The 18,984-nt window shown below is 37.6% G+C and overlaps 1 protein-coding gene and 2 pseudogenes across 1 annotated transcript; 2 read left to right on the top strand and 1 right to left on the bottom strand.

Annotated features, from left to right (window-relative positions):
* Positions 1–3,514: 3,514 nt before the first annotated feature.
* On the top strand, positions 3,515–4,822 carry LOC132178318 (serine/threonine-protein kinase BLUS1 pseudogene; annotated as a pseudogene).
* Positions 4,823–6,243: 1,421 nt separating this feature from the next.
* LOC132178317 (serine/threonine-protein kinase BLUS1 pseudogene) lies at positions 6,244–7,677 on the top strand (annotated as a pseudogene).
* A 6,463-nt stretch (positions 7,678–14,140) lies between these two features.
* Positions 14,141–16,119, bottom strand: LOC132178630 (ammonium transporter 1 member 1). The gene has a single exon (XM_059591099.2). It carries the CDS (start codon positions 16,102–16,104, stop codon positions 14,599–14,601), a length of 1,506 nt encoding a protein of 501 aa, XP_059447082.2. The 5' UTR covers positions 16,105–16,119; the 3' UTR covers positions 14,141–14,598.
* Positions 16,120–18,984: the final 2,865 nt, after the last annotated feature.

Genomic DNA, 18,984 nt, shown 5'->3' with positions numbered 1-18,984 from the left:
AAAAGCTGAATAAATTTTCTGCGTCTTAATACAACAATGTACTTTGTATAGTCTTGTGGTGATCATTTGATTCTAATAAAAAATTGTGTCTTTCTTCTGGTGGAAAAATATAATGCTGCTTTTACATGTCTGTGGTGACTGGTTTCGAAGTTCTTTTATATATTTTTTAATCATGCATAGTCATTGATCTTCCTTTACGATATGAAACCTCCATGTCACTGTGAAAGCTGGTTTTGTTGCTATTGTAATATTAAAGGTGGCATTTGTTGTTAATGCTTATATATGGTTGAGATTTAGATTGTGATACTTGTTTTTGTTTTAATTTCCCCATCAATTCTATTTTTTTAAATCATTATTTTTTAAGGTATAATTATTTGTTAAGTATTCAAAGACAAATGCTATTTTCCATTCTTCAACATACTCAGCTGCCTTGACATGCTCAAAAAAATGGATTGGCACTACTTGTCTTTATAATTTGTAATTTATTACTAAGCCATAACTATTAAATGGCTGATATAAAGTGTATCAAATTGTAATCCTTCTTATAGAGACATTCATTATTATGTTTTGTTTTCACATTGAGAGCTGCTTCTATGGGGTTGTGGCACAAACTCATCATTTTGTACCCTTCAATGAGTGATTGACACCTTAGCTTAGTACAACTTAAGTAAAGAAAACAAATACACCATATTACATCCATATATGTGAGGTGAGATCCTTTATAGAGTGTCTAATGTAGACTGGAAAGCTAAAGATTCTATAAAGAAGAGCAATGATGTAGGAAAAAATTCGCACACGACGAGTTCTACTAAAAATACTATATCTAGAGTTTTAACCCTCAGATTGGAGCAAACTTTGCGGCGTTGGAAAGATAATTCATGTTTCACGAGAGTTTGCTAATTCCGATGTTTACTTGGTCAAAAGAGCCTCCATTCGCAGGCCATTCGTAAGCCGTCCGAACGGATCTCTTCCGAAAGTCACCATAATAAAACCCAAGACGTCCATTCGCAAGCAATCCAAACGGCCCTATGTTATGCTTCAGTTTTTACTTAGTTTTTAGTTGTTTTACATACTTTAAGTTCAGTTATTTGGGTGACCCTCTGAACGGGGGTATGTCTCGTCCGGACGGGACTCGTAAAATTTCAATTTCGACTCTAATTCGTATTACTATTAGGGTTAGGGTTGGGGGGCCTATAAATGCATGTTTTATAGACAATAGAACATAGCTTTTGTTTATGAATCAGTTTTTATCAATAAGATTATTCAGAGTTGAGTTTCTTCATGATTTTCATTTAAACCCTGTGGAGTATCTAGCATTTAGATAAAATTTCTTAGATTCTTTGATCGTATCAAGATCTAGAAATACTTATCCGTTCTTTATTGTTGTTCTTCTTTGCAGCCCACTAAGCCATGTTGCATCAATTGGTATCAGAGCCCAAGTTACTTTTCATGAGTGGGGAGGGGCAACCGTTATACAGACAAGAACAAAGTATACGTGCGCATAGAGGCAGAACGTAAGGAGCAACCGGTGATTTGTTGGCAACACATGAAGGAACAATTTGAGGTTATGAGGGATCAAGTCGAAGCCCTCACTACCCAATTATTCAACATGGGTGGTCACAACAGTTGTTGTCGTCAACCAAGACCGTGGTACGCAGAGGCAGAAGGCAAATTTATCGTTGAGAGTGAACCTGCCAATCCTTTTTGCAGGGCGCGGAATGCGGAGAAAATTTCCTATGAAACAAGCTTATGCTATTCCACTTGAAGCAGGCGTTAAGCTCGACACAACGGACTCTCAAGGTTACTTGCAACTAGAAGAGTTCCTTGTTAAAGAAAAGATAGAGAGGTCCGACAAAAAGAAGGTGCCCAGAGAGGCGGCGAAGATGAAGAATCAATCAGCGATTTGTTGGTAGCACATGGAGGAATAGTTGGAGGCTATGAGTGGACAAATAGAGACTCTCACTAACCAATTGGACAACATGGGTGGTCTTAACGTTCGTCACTGTCAACCAACTCCACATTTTGTAGATGAGGATGACGTGGTTACCTTTAGTAGGGCGCGATCTCAATGGAGGAAGTCGTGGTTTGATGCGGGGAGTCCGCGACAAGCCAACTTGACCGTTATTCGTGATTCTCAAATCCATCTACCAAATTCATATTATGCGTGTGGAGAAGGAAGGTGAATCGATTGATGAAGAATTCTAGGAATCCAAGTTCATTTATGAATCAATTTTTATCAATAAGATTACTCAGAGTTGAGTTTCTTCATGATTTTCCTTCAAACCCTAAGGAGTATCTAGCGTTTAGAAAAGATTTCTTAGATCCTTTGATCGTTTCAAGATCTAGAAATACCTATCCGTTCTTTATTGATGTTCTTCTTTGCAGCCCGGCCACTAAGCCACGTTACATCAGTGTCTTAATGGACTTAGGGCTCAAGGCTTATGTCTCTAGGTCCCTCTCTTTCTTCTATGACATGATGAATTAGTTTTGTGATATATGCAATCTAATATTGCATTACATCTGAAGTTTTTTTCTCCACGGAAAAAATTAGGATTGTAAACATATGTTACTATTTCTCTATATCTTAGTGTAAGAAATGAGGTCAACAATAGGCAAGGTCAACTTTTGGTCACTTGTAATCCAAAAGCCTAAATTAATGGATTTTGGTCTACTTACGTATATTAACTATTATTTTTCTTTATACTTCACCAATATGAGACAACATTTACTAATATGCCTATTTTAAGGTGCAAGGACATGCATTGTCAAATTCAGTAACAATGAATTTAGTGGAAGAGGAAGAAACAAGGAGGGAGTTGTAATTTAATTAAATAGCACTTTTCTCTCTCTTTTTTTTAATATAACTATTCACTTTTTTAAAAGCACATATATTCATTTTAACTCTGGACTTTCACTATTCCATTTAAAAGATTATTTCTTTATATACCTTTACTATTCCAAAAGATGAGAGAGAATCAAATTGATTTTTCATTATTAATTTAATTTATGCATTGTTGCACTGTAGCAACATGTAGTTAAATCGTTAGCTAAAGTGACTAGATGGATGGCAGGTTTTTTTTTTTTTATGGTGATATTTTTTGCTACAATTAATACAAGCCAAAATAACCTTTTGGCTATTTTGGTTAATCCAATGTAAGTGCTCTGATCAACTAGTTTGATCAACAATTACCTAAAAAGAACACCCAAAAAAAAAAAATTAATACTTTATAAGGAAAATTTTGAACTTATTGGTCAACGGCACTTACATCACACACCTCTTGTTTTTACTTTGAGTAATGCTAACGTACTCCTATTTTTTAACACACGTATGTGGCTTTTAAAATTATCATTGGATTAAAATCTAATAAAAATTCATCTCATATAAAAACATCATTGAGCATAAAAAAATCCCTACTTTCTTTTTCCTCATTCTTTTCATAGCAGTTTCTTTTCATCGAAGAATCAAACCCATGCAGTAAAACAAATCCAAGATCATCAGTACGTGATTAGTTTCATGGCTCACGAAGAAGAAGAAGATCAGAATGAAAAGGCCCAATCCCAATCGGCCACAACCTTCTCCAAGACGTACCACTTTCTTGATGAAATTGGTGTCGGTTGTACAAGTGTTGTGTACAAGGTAATGTGCTTTCCCATGAACTCCATGTTGATGGCACTCAAAGCCATGAATCTTGATCAATATTCCCCGGCGGATATAGAAAATGTTCAAGACCAAGTCCAGACCATGTCCTATCTCTCCCACCCAAACATCCTCACCCCTTACTGTTCCTTCACACATGTTGGTCGCCTTTGGGTGGTGATGCCGTTAGTGTCCGCTGGTTCTTTACGATCCATAATATCTTCTTCTTTCCCACACGGCTTCTCCGAGCCATGCATCGCCATACTTCTCAAACAAACCCTAGCCGGCTTGTCCTTTATTCACAACCAAGGACTCGTTCACAGAGATGTCAAGGCCGGTAAAATCCTCATTGACTCAGATGGATCCGTCAAGCTTGCATCATCCTCTTTGATGTTCACTGATGCTCCGGGCAGTAATTGTATGCCAAAGGAGGAAAGATATGATTACGGCTTGCAGTCTGACATCTGGTCATTTGGAATCACTGCATTAGAATTGGCCCACGGACGCCCTCCTTTGTCTCATGATCATCTCCCTCCTTCAAAGCAGCTCAAGAATTTCTCCAAGGCTTTCAATGACATGGTGGCTTCGTGTCTGCATGAAGACCCATCAAAGAGGCCCTCGGCAGAGACATTGTTGAACCATTCCTTCTTCAAGAATTGCAAGGGTTCGGATTTTATTGTAAAGAATGTGTTGCAAGGGCTGCCTAGTGTTGAAGAAAGGTTCAAGGAATTCAAGATTAAGCTAGTTGCGCAGTTGGGCGGTGACTCATCGGCGAGGCAGAGTACCGAGTCCACTGACGATTCAGTTGTGAAAAAAGTTCGGTTTGGCGGTGAATCTATAATAATTGAAGACGAGGGAGGTGAGTCGGGTACTGAGTCTGGCGAGTTAATTCCGCGCTCACCGGGTCAGGTTGTGGAAAAGGCGACCCAAGTCAAGTTGGAGGGTCTGGTGGCGTTGAAGAGGACATTGGATTTGCGAAGGGCAGCGTTAACCATTCTGATTGTTGATTTGCGTGGGGAGGAAGGTGGAGAGATGAGCAATGAGGAGCAGATGGCTCAGGTTATTGAGAGTCAGAGGGTTGAGTTGGAGAATGAGAGAAAAAGGACGTTCGAGTTGGAGATGGAGTTAAATTTACTCGAGCGTCAAATTTCTGGTTCATATGCCAGTTGTAGTGGCCGACGCTAATTAATTATAATTCTGCTCATTGAAGATTGTTTCAGTTCTAAATTTTCATCTCGTTTTTTGTTTCAGTTTATTAAAATTTACAATTATCTAACTTTGGTCAAGACTAGTCCCTCTAATTAATATAAAGTACCACAAGATAATTGGATAGAGCGAGCTAGAAATCATGAGAAGTACATAATACGTTTACACTAAAGCACAAAATTAGAGTAGGCCATGGCAAAATTAGAGTAGACCAGAATACGTTTACACCAATTCTCTAGGAAAAAAAAAAATTAACGTCAAAATTTTAGTTTTTAGTCAATTGGCCCTTACCCAAGCTAGAAAAAATAAAAAATATTGGCCCTACCTACAAATTTTTTGGCCCTATTTGCTCATACCCAAAAAAATCTTTTGGGCCATATATACCTATTAAAACTTAAAAGTTGGTTGCTCATTTGCAAATATTTTAACCATTACCCATTAAAAACTGTAGTAACTATACCTAACTTTTGGTCCTAACGTACCCATTAAGCTAGCTAGTTACTCATTTGAAATTTGGCCTTACTCGCTAAATTTTATCTCTCTTAAGCATTATGTTGTACATCCCGTTACTTTTCTAACCCTAAACAAGCATAAGTCCACAATCAAGAACTTTAAATTTTGAAATTTAGAGCTTACTTTCTTGTAGTGATTTAATTTTCCCAACGAAAGCAGTGCAAGGTAATTTGTTTTTATCTTAATATACTCTAAGATAATTTGTTTGTATCTTAAACGCAGCTTGAAATCACTTTGTTTTCGTCTCATGGTTAATGTTGCTTTTTTTTTAATGTGATTTTCAATGTAGGTCTTTAATTTTTTTTCTTCTTTCTTCTTCTAGGTTATGCCTTAGTACGTACTTAATTACTTTAAAAATTTTCTTGAGCCATTAATCTACCACCTTAAATGATAAATAAAAAATTAAATTTATGGCTTGCCTCTGTTTTTTTGTTTTTTCCTATGTGGATGCCTTCACGGCTTGTCCCTTGTCCTATAATACTTTCTGACTCCGTCCCTTTGAGTGGGAGGGATAGTTGTAACACCTAGCTAGGCATAGAGATAATTGATGCAAGGTAACTAGGCACGTAGCATGGATACACTAATTTATTCAATTCCATACTCTTCCCCCTTCCCCACTAGCAAAGTCGTTAACTGATTCTGAGAGAATTAACCGCCTGCCACGTCAGCCTCTTCCAGCCCACCGGTCTAACCGGCTTTCTTTTTCAACTCGCACCAGAAAATCGCTCAATTCCATACTTTTCTTTTTCCTCATCCTTTTCGTAACATATATATATATATATATATATATATATATATATCATCGTCCTGCAGCTCTCAATAATCCGCCATATCCAAGAAAAAAACCCAGTAAAACAAATCTAAGAAACCCATCCAAGATCATCGATCAGTACGTGCTTTTCATGGCTCACGAAGAAGAAGAGCCCAAAAGGGTCGTCCAATACCCATTGGACTTGGAGTCGTACAAGATTCTAGATAAAGTTGGTGCTAGTCCTTGCGCTGTTGTTTACAAGGCCGTATGCGTGCCCATGAACTCCACGGTGGTGGCAATCAAAGCCATCAATCTTGATCAAGCATGGTGGTGGCAATCAAAGCCACCGCCTTTGTCCCACCCAAATGTCCTCAACGCTCTCTGTTCCTTCACAGATGATCAACACCTTTGGTTGGTGATGCCATTCATGTCCGCAGGTTCTTTACAATCCATAATATCTTCTTCCTTCCCAGACGGCCTATCCGAGCCATGCATCGCCATAATTCTCAAACAAACTCTAACTGCCTTGTCCTTTCTTCACACCCAACAACACACTCACAGAGACATCAAGCCCGGTAACATCCTCATTGACTCAAATGGGTCCGTCAAGCTTTCCTTCTTTGGATTGTTGGCCTCAATCTACCAGGCTTTGAGATCAACTCGTCAAGGATGGTCCACATTACTTGCAGACGCTCCGTATTGGCGGGCCCCAGAGGTAATACACTCCCAACAAGGGTACACTGTAAAGGCTGATATATGGTCCTTTGGGATCACTGCTTTAGAATTGGCCCACGGACGCCCTCCTTTGTCGTCTTCAAATCACAATAATTTCTCCAAGGCTTTCAAAGAAATGGTGGCTTCGTGTCTCCATCAAGACCCATCAAAGAGGCCCTCGGCAGAGACATTGTTGAAGCATTCCTTCTTCGAGAATTGCGGGGGTTTGGATTTTCTTGTAAAGAATGTCTTGCAGGGGCTGCCTAGTCTTGAACAAAGGTTCAAGGGAAGCAAGATTAATATACATGCGCCGCTGAGGAGCAAGAACAGAGAAGTGGGTGACTCCTCTTGCTCGTCTGGGAGGCAGAGTATCGAACAGAGAAGGATCAGCAGTTGGAGCTTCAACGAGGACGAGTTTGAACTCGACCCAGTGTACCCAATCGATTCCACTGATTCAGTTGTGAAAAAAGTTCGGTTTGGCGGTGAAACTATATTGATGGAGACTGGCGAGTTAATTCCGAGTTTATCGCGTCAGGTGTTGGAAAAGGCGACCCAAGTGGATTATTACAGTGAGGCTAAGAATATAATGAGTAATATTGAAGTCATGGTGGAGACTCTGGTGACGTTGATGAGGAGCTTGGATGTGCAAAGGGCAACGGTGACCGCTGGGATGGTTCAGTTGCGTGGGGAGGAAGGTGGGGAGGTGAGCAATGAGGAGCTGATGGCTCAGGTTATTGAGAGGCAGAGGGTTGAGTTGGAGAATGAGACAAAGAGCATGTCCGAGTTGGAGATGGAGTTACTTGTTCTCAAGCTTCAAGTCGGTTCATATGACGGTCGTAGTTGTGGTGCTGATTGAAGATTGACATTTCGCATTTGTGTATTTCTTTTCTAATAAGATCAGAAAAGCTGAAAATTTTCCTTCTTTTGGTACGTACAACTCTGTTGCGTGCCTTTGTATGGAGTGACATAATTTGCTCGATCTGTACATGAATGGGCTTTTCTAATAGTCTTGTAGTTGTAGTGATCATTTGATTCTAATAAAACAAGTTTCCCTTTCTCACTTCTCAGGCTTCAGATTTCGATCTGGTGTTTGATACTAATTATGATGCCGATTTAAGAAGAATATTTAGCATATTAAAAAAAATTTCGTTTCTCTTGTTGCAACACTGCTGCCTTTGTGTGTATAGTGAGATAATGTGCTTTGTACATGAATTAGGATATTTTTTGTGTTTGGGCCCTATGGCCCTTACCCATTAAAACCTAAAGGCCTTGGCCCGTTGGCCCATAATTCTTTTTTGACATGAATTAGTTCTTTGATATATATATAGTATTGTGAATATGATTTGTTATTTTCATTTGGGATTTCATATGTTTATTTTAAGGTGCAAGGACAATGTCAAATCCAGTGACAAAGAATTTAGTGGAAGTGGAAGAAACAAGAGAGAGCGTACAAGGAGGGGGATGGCCTACCAACAAATGGTGACTAAGAAGCAACTAATTAAAATCCTTTGAAAGAGCAGTGCATTTGCCCTGCTGCTCTTTCAATCCCAAGGAGTTAGAAACAGACGAGTCAAATCAAGCACTGTAAAGACATGAGATGGAATCCACCCTTTCGATGTCAAGAGTACCATTTGGTGTTACACAAAAGCTGTTCAAGCCATTCGAGATGTAAACTCATCAACTAGCTAGTTAGATCATCAATTACCTAGAAAGAACACATAAAACCCTATATCTATACTGTTGTAGATATAAATTGCCAATGGACTCCAATAATGCATGTGGACAACCTAACAATATCTCTAAGCCCATCATGTCGCAAGCATACAGTCTTTATAGAGTTTCATAGAAATGGGCACACATCCCTAGGCACCTACAATTACAATTATAATACTCTTTTTCAAAAACCTTTGGGGGACTAACTTTTACCCCATGAATTAAAACCCATGAATTAAAACCTCTTGATCCTTTTTTTTTTATCAGAAATTTTTAATTGTGATATCCGATCTCATAAACTATTATTTTGTGCTTAAAATCCTCATTTCATTAGTTAAAAGCTCATTTCGTCAGTCAAAGACGTTAATTCAGATGGTCTACCCGTTACTTTGCCTCCATGAACTACAATTCATTATCACTTTGCCCTCATGAACTACAGCGCATTGTCACTTTGACCATTTGAGTTAACGCTTTTACTGACAAAAGGAGAATTTTAGGCACAAAATAATAGTTTATGGAGTTAAGTGTCACAATTGATAATTCATAAGAGCAAAATAAAAATGCGTTATAATTAATGAGGCAAAAAATAATTTCCTCATAACCTTTTTTTATTCCCGAACGGAATCGTGATACACAGCACACGGCGTGCCACCGTGTGTTCTTTTACTTCACCCTCCTGAATGTATAAGACTCGAAAACACGAAAAACAACATATTTGGGCCGGTTGTACTTCAATTGAGGCAAAGCCACGTCATATTCTTCTATTCTGACTGCCATGAGTTCCCTTGAAAAACAGTAACTAAGTTGAATATGGAATCAAGATAAGAATTTCATCTAAAACACCATGCTCAAAAAATATAAATAAAAAGCCCAAAAAAATTTCAAAAAATCGTTTAAAATAAACCCTAAAAAGAAGCATAAAATAATAAAATAGACTCTAAAAGCTTATAATTACTTAATAGGCGGTTAATAGTACGATTTTGTTTTCAATAATTATAGAGTAAGCAATTAGTAGCCACCCGCCTCAATGGACTGATACAGTTACCTAAAAATAATAACCGTTTCATACGCTTGCGTTATAAACAATAACCACATCAAATGCTTGTACATCCCTAATTAGAGATGCTTTAAACTTAAGTTTTTTTTGTTTGTTTAGGTAATAAGAAAAGACTTGGAGATTACAACAAATCTTTGTCGCTGAACAACCAAAGATTTAAAAGAGACTTGAAACTTGAAAGTGCCAAAAAGGTGGGCGGCCGTACATATTATAAAGCAACTGTTGATTTTTGGACTTTTTGACTATTCTTTTCTCAAGTCAACAAAAGCGGGCTTTCGGGGAAGGTGTAAAGTCTCCCACATTAATATGAATGAGTATTTTGACTGGTCATCATTCATACTATTAATGCACGGAAATCGTGATCCTTCACATTATCCCTCTTTCAACTTTCTTGGCGTGCTAGAACATTTTTATAAACAATAGTCAACTTACTCCTTTAAATTATTCCATTGATAATATTTCCTCTAAATTTTAAATTGCGAGAATGTCTTATCAAATTATCAAAAAAATTTACATGTTATAGATGATTAAATTATTCTTAATAAAAATTTAAAAACATTAAAAAGAATAAAAAATAAATAAAACCAATGTTATTCTTTAAGAAACTGTATTTACTTAAAATAAACAAAGGTCTTGAAAAGAGTCTTTGTTCGTCTTTTGTTTTAGTACACCCCCAAACACTTTGGGTGGTGGCCCCAAAAAAGAAAAACCAATGTTATTCTTTAAGAAACTGTATTTACTTAAAATAAACAAAGGTCTTGAAAAGAGTCTTTGTTCGTCTTTTGTTTTAGTACACTCCAAACACTTTGAGTGGTGGCCGGACCACCACCCCAGCTGTTGTTTGGGGGTGGTTGAGCCTCTACCACCCTTAGGGTTCGTCTTCTTTTTTAAAAAAAATAAAAATTATATTTTAGCTTTTTTTTCCTTTTTTGGAATTTATGGGATATTTTTGTCGTATTAAAAAAATATATAGTTATTTTTGTCTTTTTTTTTAGTATTAGAGATTTTTTTTTTTGGTAGTTTAAAAGTATATTGTCACAATCTAAAATTTGAAAGGGCACTGTCGATATGTGAAAAACACATTTCTTCAAAAACCTAAAACGACGTCCAAAGTCCATGACCAATTAATTGCCACATCATCTTCTTCATCCAGGCAAGGCATTAATCATCCTATGTGAGTTGAATGGAGGTGACATCGTTGTTTGGATCCTTCTAGCTAGCATCAAATTTGGTCATGCTAGCTAAAAGGCATGCACGCATGGTGTACATGCAGTCGTGCTTCTTCTTCTTCTTTTCTTAGGGTTTTTGGATTCAGTTGTTGGCCGTGTTGATGTAACTGTAAGGTTACATAGGAGATCGAGTCCCATTCATGGTGATGTGAGGCCACTGAGAAGAGCGTTTAGTGCTTGAATAAGAGGTTTGATCATGAGCAAGCTTCCAAATCAACCATGTCCACATATTTCAATTCACTCTTATCCTTCCTAGGGTCAATGTCAAAAATTGGAGTTATACATGTTTTCCATTTCCTTTTTTTTTCTTTCTGATTTTTGAGAACCTACCAGAGCAAGTGGGAAGAGAATAATGGGACAAGAAATGGGGAAGTGGGATATATGCAATTGTTTTGGGCTGGACAAGGTAAGAAATGAGGAGGTGGATTATATATATGTAATCAACTTTCATCACCATATGTATGATCATGACTTGACTGCATGCATGCGCGCAATAATCTCAATTGTACGGATCACTGCCAAGCTACTTCCCCAGTATTTTTTTTTTTTTTTTTTTTTTTCCCACAAGTATTAGACAATTATGGCACTAATTAACCCTAGGGATGGAAATATTTAAATCACAAGCCAACACAGTAAGCTTCTAAAATTTAAGTGAGTTCCTTAAACTAATACATGCCTTGGGAGTCTTTGCATTTTACTAATTGTTTGCATTGAAACATTTATTTATCGCTGAAGTGTTAAATTACCACTTATTTCAAAAGTTTAAGTTGATAGGAATGAGTAAATTTAATCATTTAATCTGTACTTTAACACTCCCTCTCACGTGTGAACTTAAACTCTCTTTTAATAGGTGACTCAACATTGGCTCTTATACCATATTAAATCACCACTATTGCAAAGCTTAAGCGGATAGAAATTGGTAAACTAATCAGTTAATCAATACAAAGTACATTGTTTGAGCCACTTAATTATTTACCTTTCGATTAAAACCTTGTATTTGGTACTGTATATATGGACCTATTGCAGCGGAATAGGATTCGGGAGAGGATTTATTTTGTAGAAATATATGATGGGAGAAAGAGAGAAGAGCGATAGCCCAAGCATAGAAACAGCGATGGGCTACAATATATTGATTGTATTAAAGTATTTTTTAATATATTAAACAATATTACATGTCTTTATTCATGAGCATGTAGGGAGCAAATAAACCCTAACACTAAGTCAAGTAGGAAATAAACCTAAGAGGCGCTCTAAATCAATCACATTATATTGAAAATATTACAATAGTTTGCAACAGTTTATGTTCAATTTTATATATATATATATATATATATATATATATATATATATATATATCATCACAAATTTAGCTTAATTAAGAGCCATAAGCTCATAATTAAGACATGCATTTATATATTTCACAGAATCTTATTGAACCAGCCGCCAACCGGTTAAACAAGTCATGGACGGTTGAGGGTATAATTTAATAAAAGGTTGTTTGATTTTCTTGGTGGATGTAAAGACTCGTGGCTGTGTTCTATTACAAGTGAAACGGCTACATGCACCAATAATCTGCATGATAGATGATACCCGACATCATTTGTTGTATTTTGCTGATATCGGAATATATAATTGTGCAAGCTAGACCCTGCTGATTCAGAACAAGAAGGCATGCAGCTGTCCCAAAATCAGGCATACATGATTCCATCAAATCAATCGAGTTTGGGCTTGAAAACAGCAGCAACATTAATTAACAATGAAAGTGTATTGTTTTTTTTCTTACAAAAACAATTAAATCACGGATTCTCTTGAAAGAGAAACTGATGATATACATTTGAGTGACAACTTGAATCTGAGCACAAACACAAGACTTAACACATGGTGTATAGTTGTCATCTGAGTTGTATATAATATAAGATTGTAAAAGCATTATAAATGAAACCAACTGTGCTCCCCCCTTGCATGTGGTATTCACTGGGGCATTACTTCAATTCATTCTCTCTTATCTTATACTTTAAAAAAAAGGGACAAATTTCCACGTGTTAGGTGGTCAGACCACCTAACACGTCAGAGACTACATGTCAAAAAAAAATATATTTTTTATAGTATTATGACATTGACAAATATGAATATTTAAATGGCTCCATTTGTTAACCTTTTTTAAATTATTATTATTATTATTATTAAATGCTTTAATGTGACTTAGAAATGAAAGTTGTTTTTGAGTGTTTTGTGTTGTTTATATTTTTGTTTTAAAAACTGAAAACAAAAAGGCAACATAAAGCACATTAATAAAAATCTGTTTTCCATTATTTCATTCCACAAATAATGGTTTGTTTAGAGGTGTACAAGCGTTAACCACTCTGCCTTAGCGGTTAATAACCACTAACAGTCTTAGGTTTTTTGGATATATTTATAATGTTTGGAATTTGTATTTGTATTTTCTAATGTTAGTGTTTATTTGGATTTGGCTTTCTATAAGTTGGATTTGAAATGTTGGTGTTTTAAGCAAATCACCCATCTTATACTTGTCTATTAGAACACTTCACGTCTTCCTAGTTGATCACTACAACATCCTAGTTGATTACTTCGCCAAAGTAAAAAATAGGCAGGCTAGACCAAATAAAAAATGGTATGACCGTGGTGCATGGTATATATATTATACACAACCTCTAGTGTTTGGAGAGCGTGTATGCTTATATATATATATGCACACCCATATTATTTACAAAAATATATATATGCACACCCATATTATTTACAAAAAAAAAAAAAAATTCCAAAATTATTTACATTCCAAAATGAGGCACAAAGAAGGCCTAAAATACTATCAAAAGCTTATATATAAAAAGTAATTATTAACCGGCGATTATTAGTTTTAATAACTATTAACCATTGGTTATAAAATATTAAAACCAATAAATTTTGATTATTACAATATAATAACCGCTAACCGCCTAAGCAGAACAATTATTAAAATCTAATAACCACAATTACTTGCTAAAAATGAGCAACACAAACTATTTATTTGTGAATCATGCATATTTTTTTTGTTCTTGAAATCAATGGTTTCCCTTAGTTAATTTGGTATTCTTTATATGAATATATGTTTTCCATTAGTTTGTGTCAATAACAAATATCACTTTTTCAAACGGCTTATCACTTATAAGATCCAATTTGATTGCATCGCCAAATGGTCCACATTAAATAAATATTCAATAAGCACGCACCCCAAAAATCACGTGGTCGGAATTCCCTAAATTCATATTCATATCATCACTTCTTCCCAAAAAAAAAAAAACACTTTGTTAAGGCTCAAAAAAAAAAAAAGCCTCAACGTTCATTGCTGGCTTTTATTTTTAATTAGTTGGACAATGATTCAGAAAAGCAGTGACACATCTACATCCCCTGACATTTCGAAAGCTATTTTAACAAAAGCATTTCCATAGAAAAAAAAAAAAAAATGGTGACTCATCCGGATGATGCTGCCAAAATAACCGTAGGACCATTTTAGCTCCAAACCAAAGTTCTGTTGTATAACACACAAAATTCCCTACCATAAAAAAAATTATATGAAGAAAAATACAAATGCAGCTGCTCCAAGTCTTCATTATCTCTATCATCCATCCATTACTTCCCACCATGCTACGGCAACCCCCCCCCCCCCACTAATATTTCTTTTTTTTTTTTTTTTCTTTTACAAAAATATCTTATGCCAACAATAATTACTCATCACGACCCATTTTGAAAAAGCACAGAAAAAACAAATTTCTAAAATCTAAACGGAAGTGGGGGTGGTTGCACGAGGTTCAATTTTCCTCAATTGAATCCCGGGCTTTTGCGAGTCATCGTTGTCATCGTGATAAATGTAAGCGAACCCACCGTGCCGGGTCATATCCATACCCGCCATCTCGTCCTCGGCCGAGATCCGCAAAAGCTTGAGCTTGTGAAGAGCATAGAAGAGAGGACCCATGGTGGCACTGACCCACCCAACGATCACAAGGATCTGGATCACGTGGGCTGCCAGGAGCTTCCCGCCCCCACCCATGAATAACCCGTATGGTCGACCTGGTTTGTCCGGGTACACCTCGTTCACGTACTTCTCGTTGGCGAATAGAGCGGTGAAGATTATCCCCCATGCGCCGCACCCTCCGTGAAGCTGCGCCGCCTCCAATGGGTCGTCGAACTTTAACTTCTCGGCCAACCGGTTGCACGAGATCAAGACCACCGCGGCCACGAAGCCGCAGATGATCGCCGCCCAGGGCTCGACCACGGAGCACCCGGCGGTGATCGCTGCGAACCCGCCGAGCAAGCCGTTGCAGACGTCGGTCACGTTCCAGTGGCCGGAGAGGATTCGCTTGCTGAAGAGAGTGGTGAGAGCGGCGGTGCTCCCGGCGAGAGTCGTGGTCACGGCGGTCCGGCCCACGGCGCTCCATTGGCCGTAGTAGCTACCGGAGCTGTAGGGGTAGAGGATCTTGGTGAAGGAGCCGGGATTGAACCCGTACCAGCCGAACCAGAGGAGGAAAGTGCCGAGGACGACGAGGGATGCGCTGTGGCCACGGAGCGCGACGGAGCGGCCGGAATGGTCGAACCGGCCGATTCTGGGGCCTTCGATGAGGGCGCCCCATAACCCCGCCATGCCTCCGACCATGTGGACGACGCCGGAGCCAGCAAAGTCGATGACGCCGGAGCCGAACAAAAGATTATCAGTGTTGAACGCGCTGGCCCAGCCGTCGGTGGACCAGAACCAGTGGGAGACAACTGGGTAGACGAAGCCGGTGAGGAAGGAGGAGTATATAAGATAGGCCACGAACTGGGTGCGCTCGGCGATGGAGCCACTGGTGATTCCGGCGGCGGCGATGGCGAAGGCCCACTGGTAGAGAAATGAGCTGTAGTCATAGGGCTGCGTCGGGACATCCTTCAGGCCGAAAAAGTGGCGGCCGATGAAACCATTGGAGGGAGTGCCAAAGGCAAAGGCAAAGCCGAATAGATAATAGAAGAGGCCACCGGCGGCGGCATCGAGAACGTTGGTGAGCATGATGTTCATGGTGTTCTTGGCGCGGACGGAGCCGGCGCAAAGCATGGCGAAGCCAAGTTGCATGGAGAAGACGAGGTAGGCGGAGAAGAGGAGGTAGGTGCTGTCGACGGCGTATTCGGTATCGGTGAACCTGTTGGAGATGGTGGAGAATTGGGAGCAAAGGTAGGCTGCGGCGGCGGTGGCGTTGGTGGTGTTGGGGCCCAAGAACTGGGCCAGTTGCTCCGCTGAGCAGCTCTGGGAAGCCATGGATGATGGCTCGGAGACACAGAGAGAGAGAGAGAGAGAGGAAGAGTCGTATAGGCGTAGTAGGTGAAGAGATGTATAGGGGCTGTTTTTATAGGGGCGAGAAAAAAGCGGAGGGCTACTTGTGTAAAGACCTTTCAAACTGTTTCACATTTGTTGTGAGATTCTTACACCTCATTTTTGATTCTTGTCCGATTCTTTTTTTTTCTTTTTTCTTTTTTCTTTTAATTGAATTAAATGCATTTGAAAATAATCGAAATTGGTGGTGTTTTATTTCGTTGATTATGCTCTATTAATTCCCATTTCATTTACCAATAAATATTTCTGTTTTTATATATATATATATATATATATATATATATATATATATTACTGTTTTACTAAAGCAAAAGGAAAGTTGGTTAGATTATGACAAATGACCTCACAAAAAGCATAAATATGTTTACTGCTTTATTAATTTACTTAACTTTTTTTTTTTTTTTGGTTGTCTCTTTCATTATCGTTTCCCAAATCTCTCTTCCGTTTTAGATAATCATCTGACAATTGGTTCAAGAAACCAAAGTAGTCTTTTTGAAAAGAAAAGGCTTTTCATGTTTCAAGATTAGCAAAGATTATTTTCTGTAAACTTTTTCATTCATTGAGCAGCAAGCTTTACGCCTTCCATGCAGATGCAGTGGAACATCACTCGACTTCACAGAAGAAATATATAAATATAGCTAGTCAAACTCTTTTTAATTTGACTAATTTTTTTTATTATGATCAAGTTCAGACTAATGATTTTTATATATTTCTTTTTAACTTGTTGGTATATGTTTTTTTTTAATTTTATTTTTATGCAACCTTGAATAAGTTATTTTAAAATTTTTTTTGAATTCGTTTGTTTTGCTCCCTGGCACTCTCCAATGTAACTCACTTGAAGTACTAGCAGAATATATTATGATACTTAGGTTACTGCAGTATTTAAAAGAGAACCCAATGAAAAGTGAGTAGATTTACATACCTTAAAATATGGACTATTGCCTTCATTTATAGGATTGTCGTCAAAATGGTAAGTACACTTGATATGACAAGGGCCAAAGGTAAAGGGATCAATATGAAAGGTGGCATATACTTATGAGTTACACTCCTTCGGGGAATGCTTCAACGACTCATTTTATTTAATATGTTCTCTAACCATGTGTCTGTTGGGCAAGTAACTATCGGTTGCCAATTCTTTCGAGGAAGAATTGACCCGTCGGACATAGTCCAGTCTAAGGGTAGATGAACTTATCTTGAGTCTGATGAGCAAAAGGTTTTATTGGGCTTAAGTATTGAGCCTTATAAGGCCTTAGGTAGCTTCTAGTAAATAATATCACCGATCGCCTCCCAATTCCCATATTCAGAACTAACATGGTGGTGCAACTAACAGAACCACATATGTTTATTGAACTGTGGTGCCAAATTATAAGAAACGTATAATTTAAAATATGTTGTAGTGCTACCAACCCTCAATGCAATTAGATTGATAAAAGTTGGGGTTTCTTAAATTCTCTTATATATGGACTATGGTCCAACCCTTGTTTCTCTCCTCCTATCATTTCCCATGAATGTGGGATTAGGTAAAGTTCCATTTCTCCAACCAAAGAACCCGTCAACAATTGTCTCCTTAAATTCACAAATAAACAGGTCTTCACTCTTGAGGAGGGTCGTATATATATATAGTGAAGCCATATTGTTGGCATTTGCTTAAAAGTGGAATCATCTTGGAATTTGTTTCCCTCTCGAAAATGCAAGTTTATATTTTAACAATCTACAGGGGGCATGAGAAATGTTGTTTGTATATTTAGTTAATTTTATATATTGAATATATATGCCCAGCACAATTCTTCTCAACTGGCTTCATCTGCTAAATTATATTATCCGACTCGTCCAACCAACCGGCTCGAATTTCAAAGTGCAACGACCATTCAGTATTCACTTAACCCAATTTTGAACTACCTATCAAAATCTCTAGATGATTACATAATTAATGAGCATTAATTAATATCCAGTTTAGCATGATTCTGCTGCTTTATGAATACATTTATAGGGTTAGCTAGGCCGGAGACTAGAACTAACCAAAGATTAGTGGACATTAATCTCCTTCCCTTAACAGATAACATCATGCCGATGGAAACTTGTACTCGTATCCTTAATTTCATTCACGAAATCATTTCCAAGTAAGCTCTTGCTGTTTATGAATGCAATTAATAATCAAATGGGTATTATGGGATGCTGTCATTTGACCCTTGCCCTCCGTGCTTTGAATGGTAGAAGGACAATATATATATCGTTTGATTATTCTAAGGGAGAAAAGTAACATTCATAAACCAAATGGCAATATTATAAAGGATTCTCTGTTTCTCACCAGGGGTATAACAAGTGAAAGAAAATAAAGTTCGGCAAATTTTTTTGAATATAAATGTAAAATCAGTTATGTGTTACGTCAACAGTAATAAAATGATGACATATATCACTCTTAATAAAAAAATATAAATATATAAAATTTAAAAAATTAATTAAAAAGAAAGGGGAGGAGGCAGCAACGAGCCACCTTTGATCCAATCAGTGACGTATTAAGAATTCCCAACTAATAAATAAAACCTCTCAAATAAAAGATAATATCAATATCAAGCTGACCTTGAATTTGAAAAGGCTGCATCTAACGCCAATAGATTCATTTCTCTTGCACTATTTTGTTCAAACAATAGCCATTGTCTTGACTCTTGACTCCCTCAATCTCCTTTCATCAGAAGGGTAACCATATTCTAAAGCAAGCCTAGCCACGCAAGAAAGTTCCTTCGTCGCTGTCGCAGGATCGACTACTATGCATGTTCTAATTGTACATGCAAAATAATTTGGACA

The sequence above is a fragment of the Corylus avellana genome, chromosome 4, assembly GCF_965113065.1.
Source record: "Corylus avellana chromosome 4, dhCorAvel1.hap1.2, whole genome shotgun sequence".
In the NCBI taxonomy this organism is placed as follows: Eukaryota; Viridiplantae; Streptophyta; class Magnoliopsida; order Fagales; family Betulaceae; genus Corylus; species Corylus avellana.
Note: the sequence above shows the minus strand (reverse complement) of the source record. Positions and strands in the feature narration are given on the sequence as shown.

Bases quoted from the DNA above. Each gene is read 5' to 3' on its own strand.
- LOC132178630 (XM_059591099.2), bottom strand. From the start codon at position 16,104: ATGGCTTCCCAGAGCTGCTCAGCGGAGCAACTGGCCCAGTTCTTGGGC.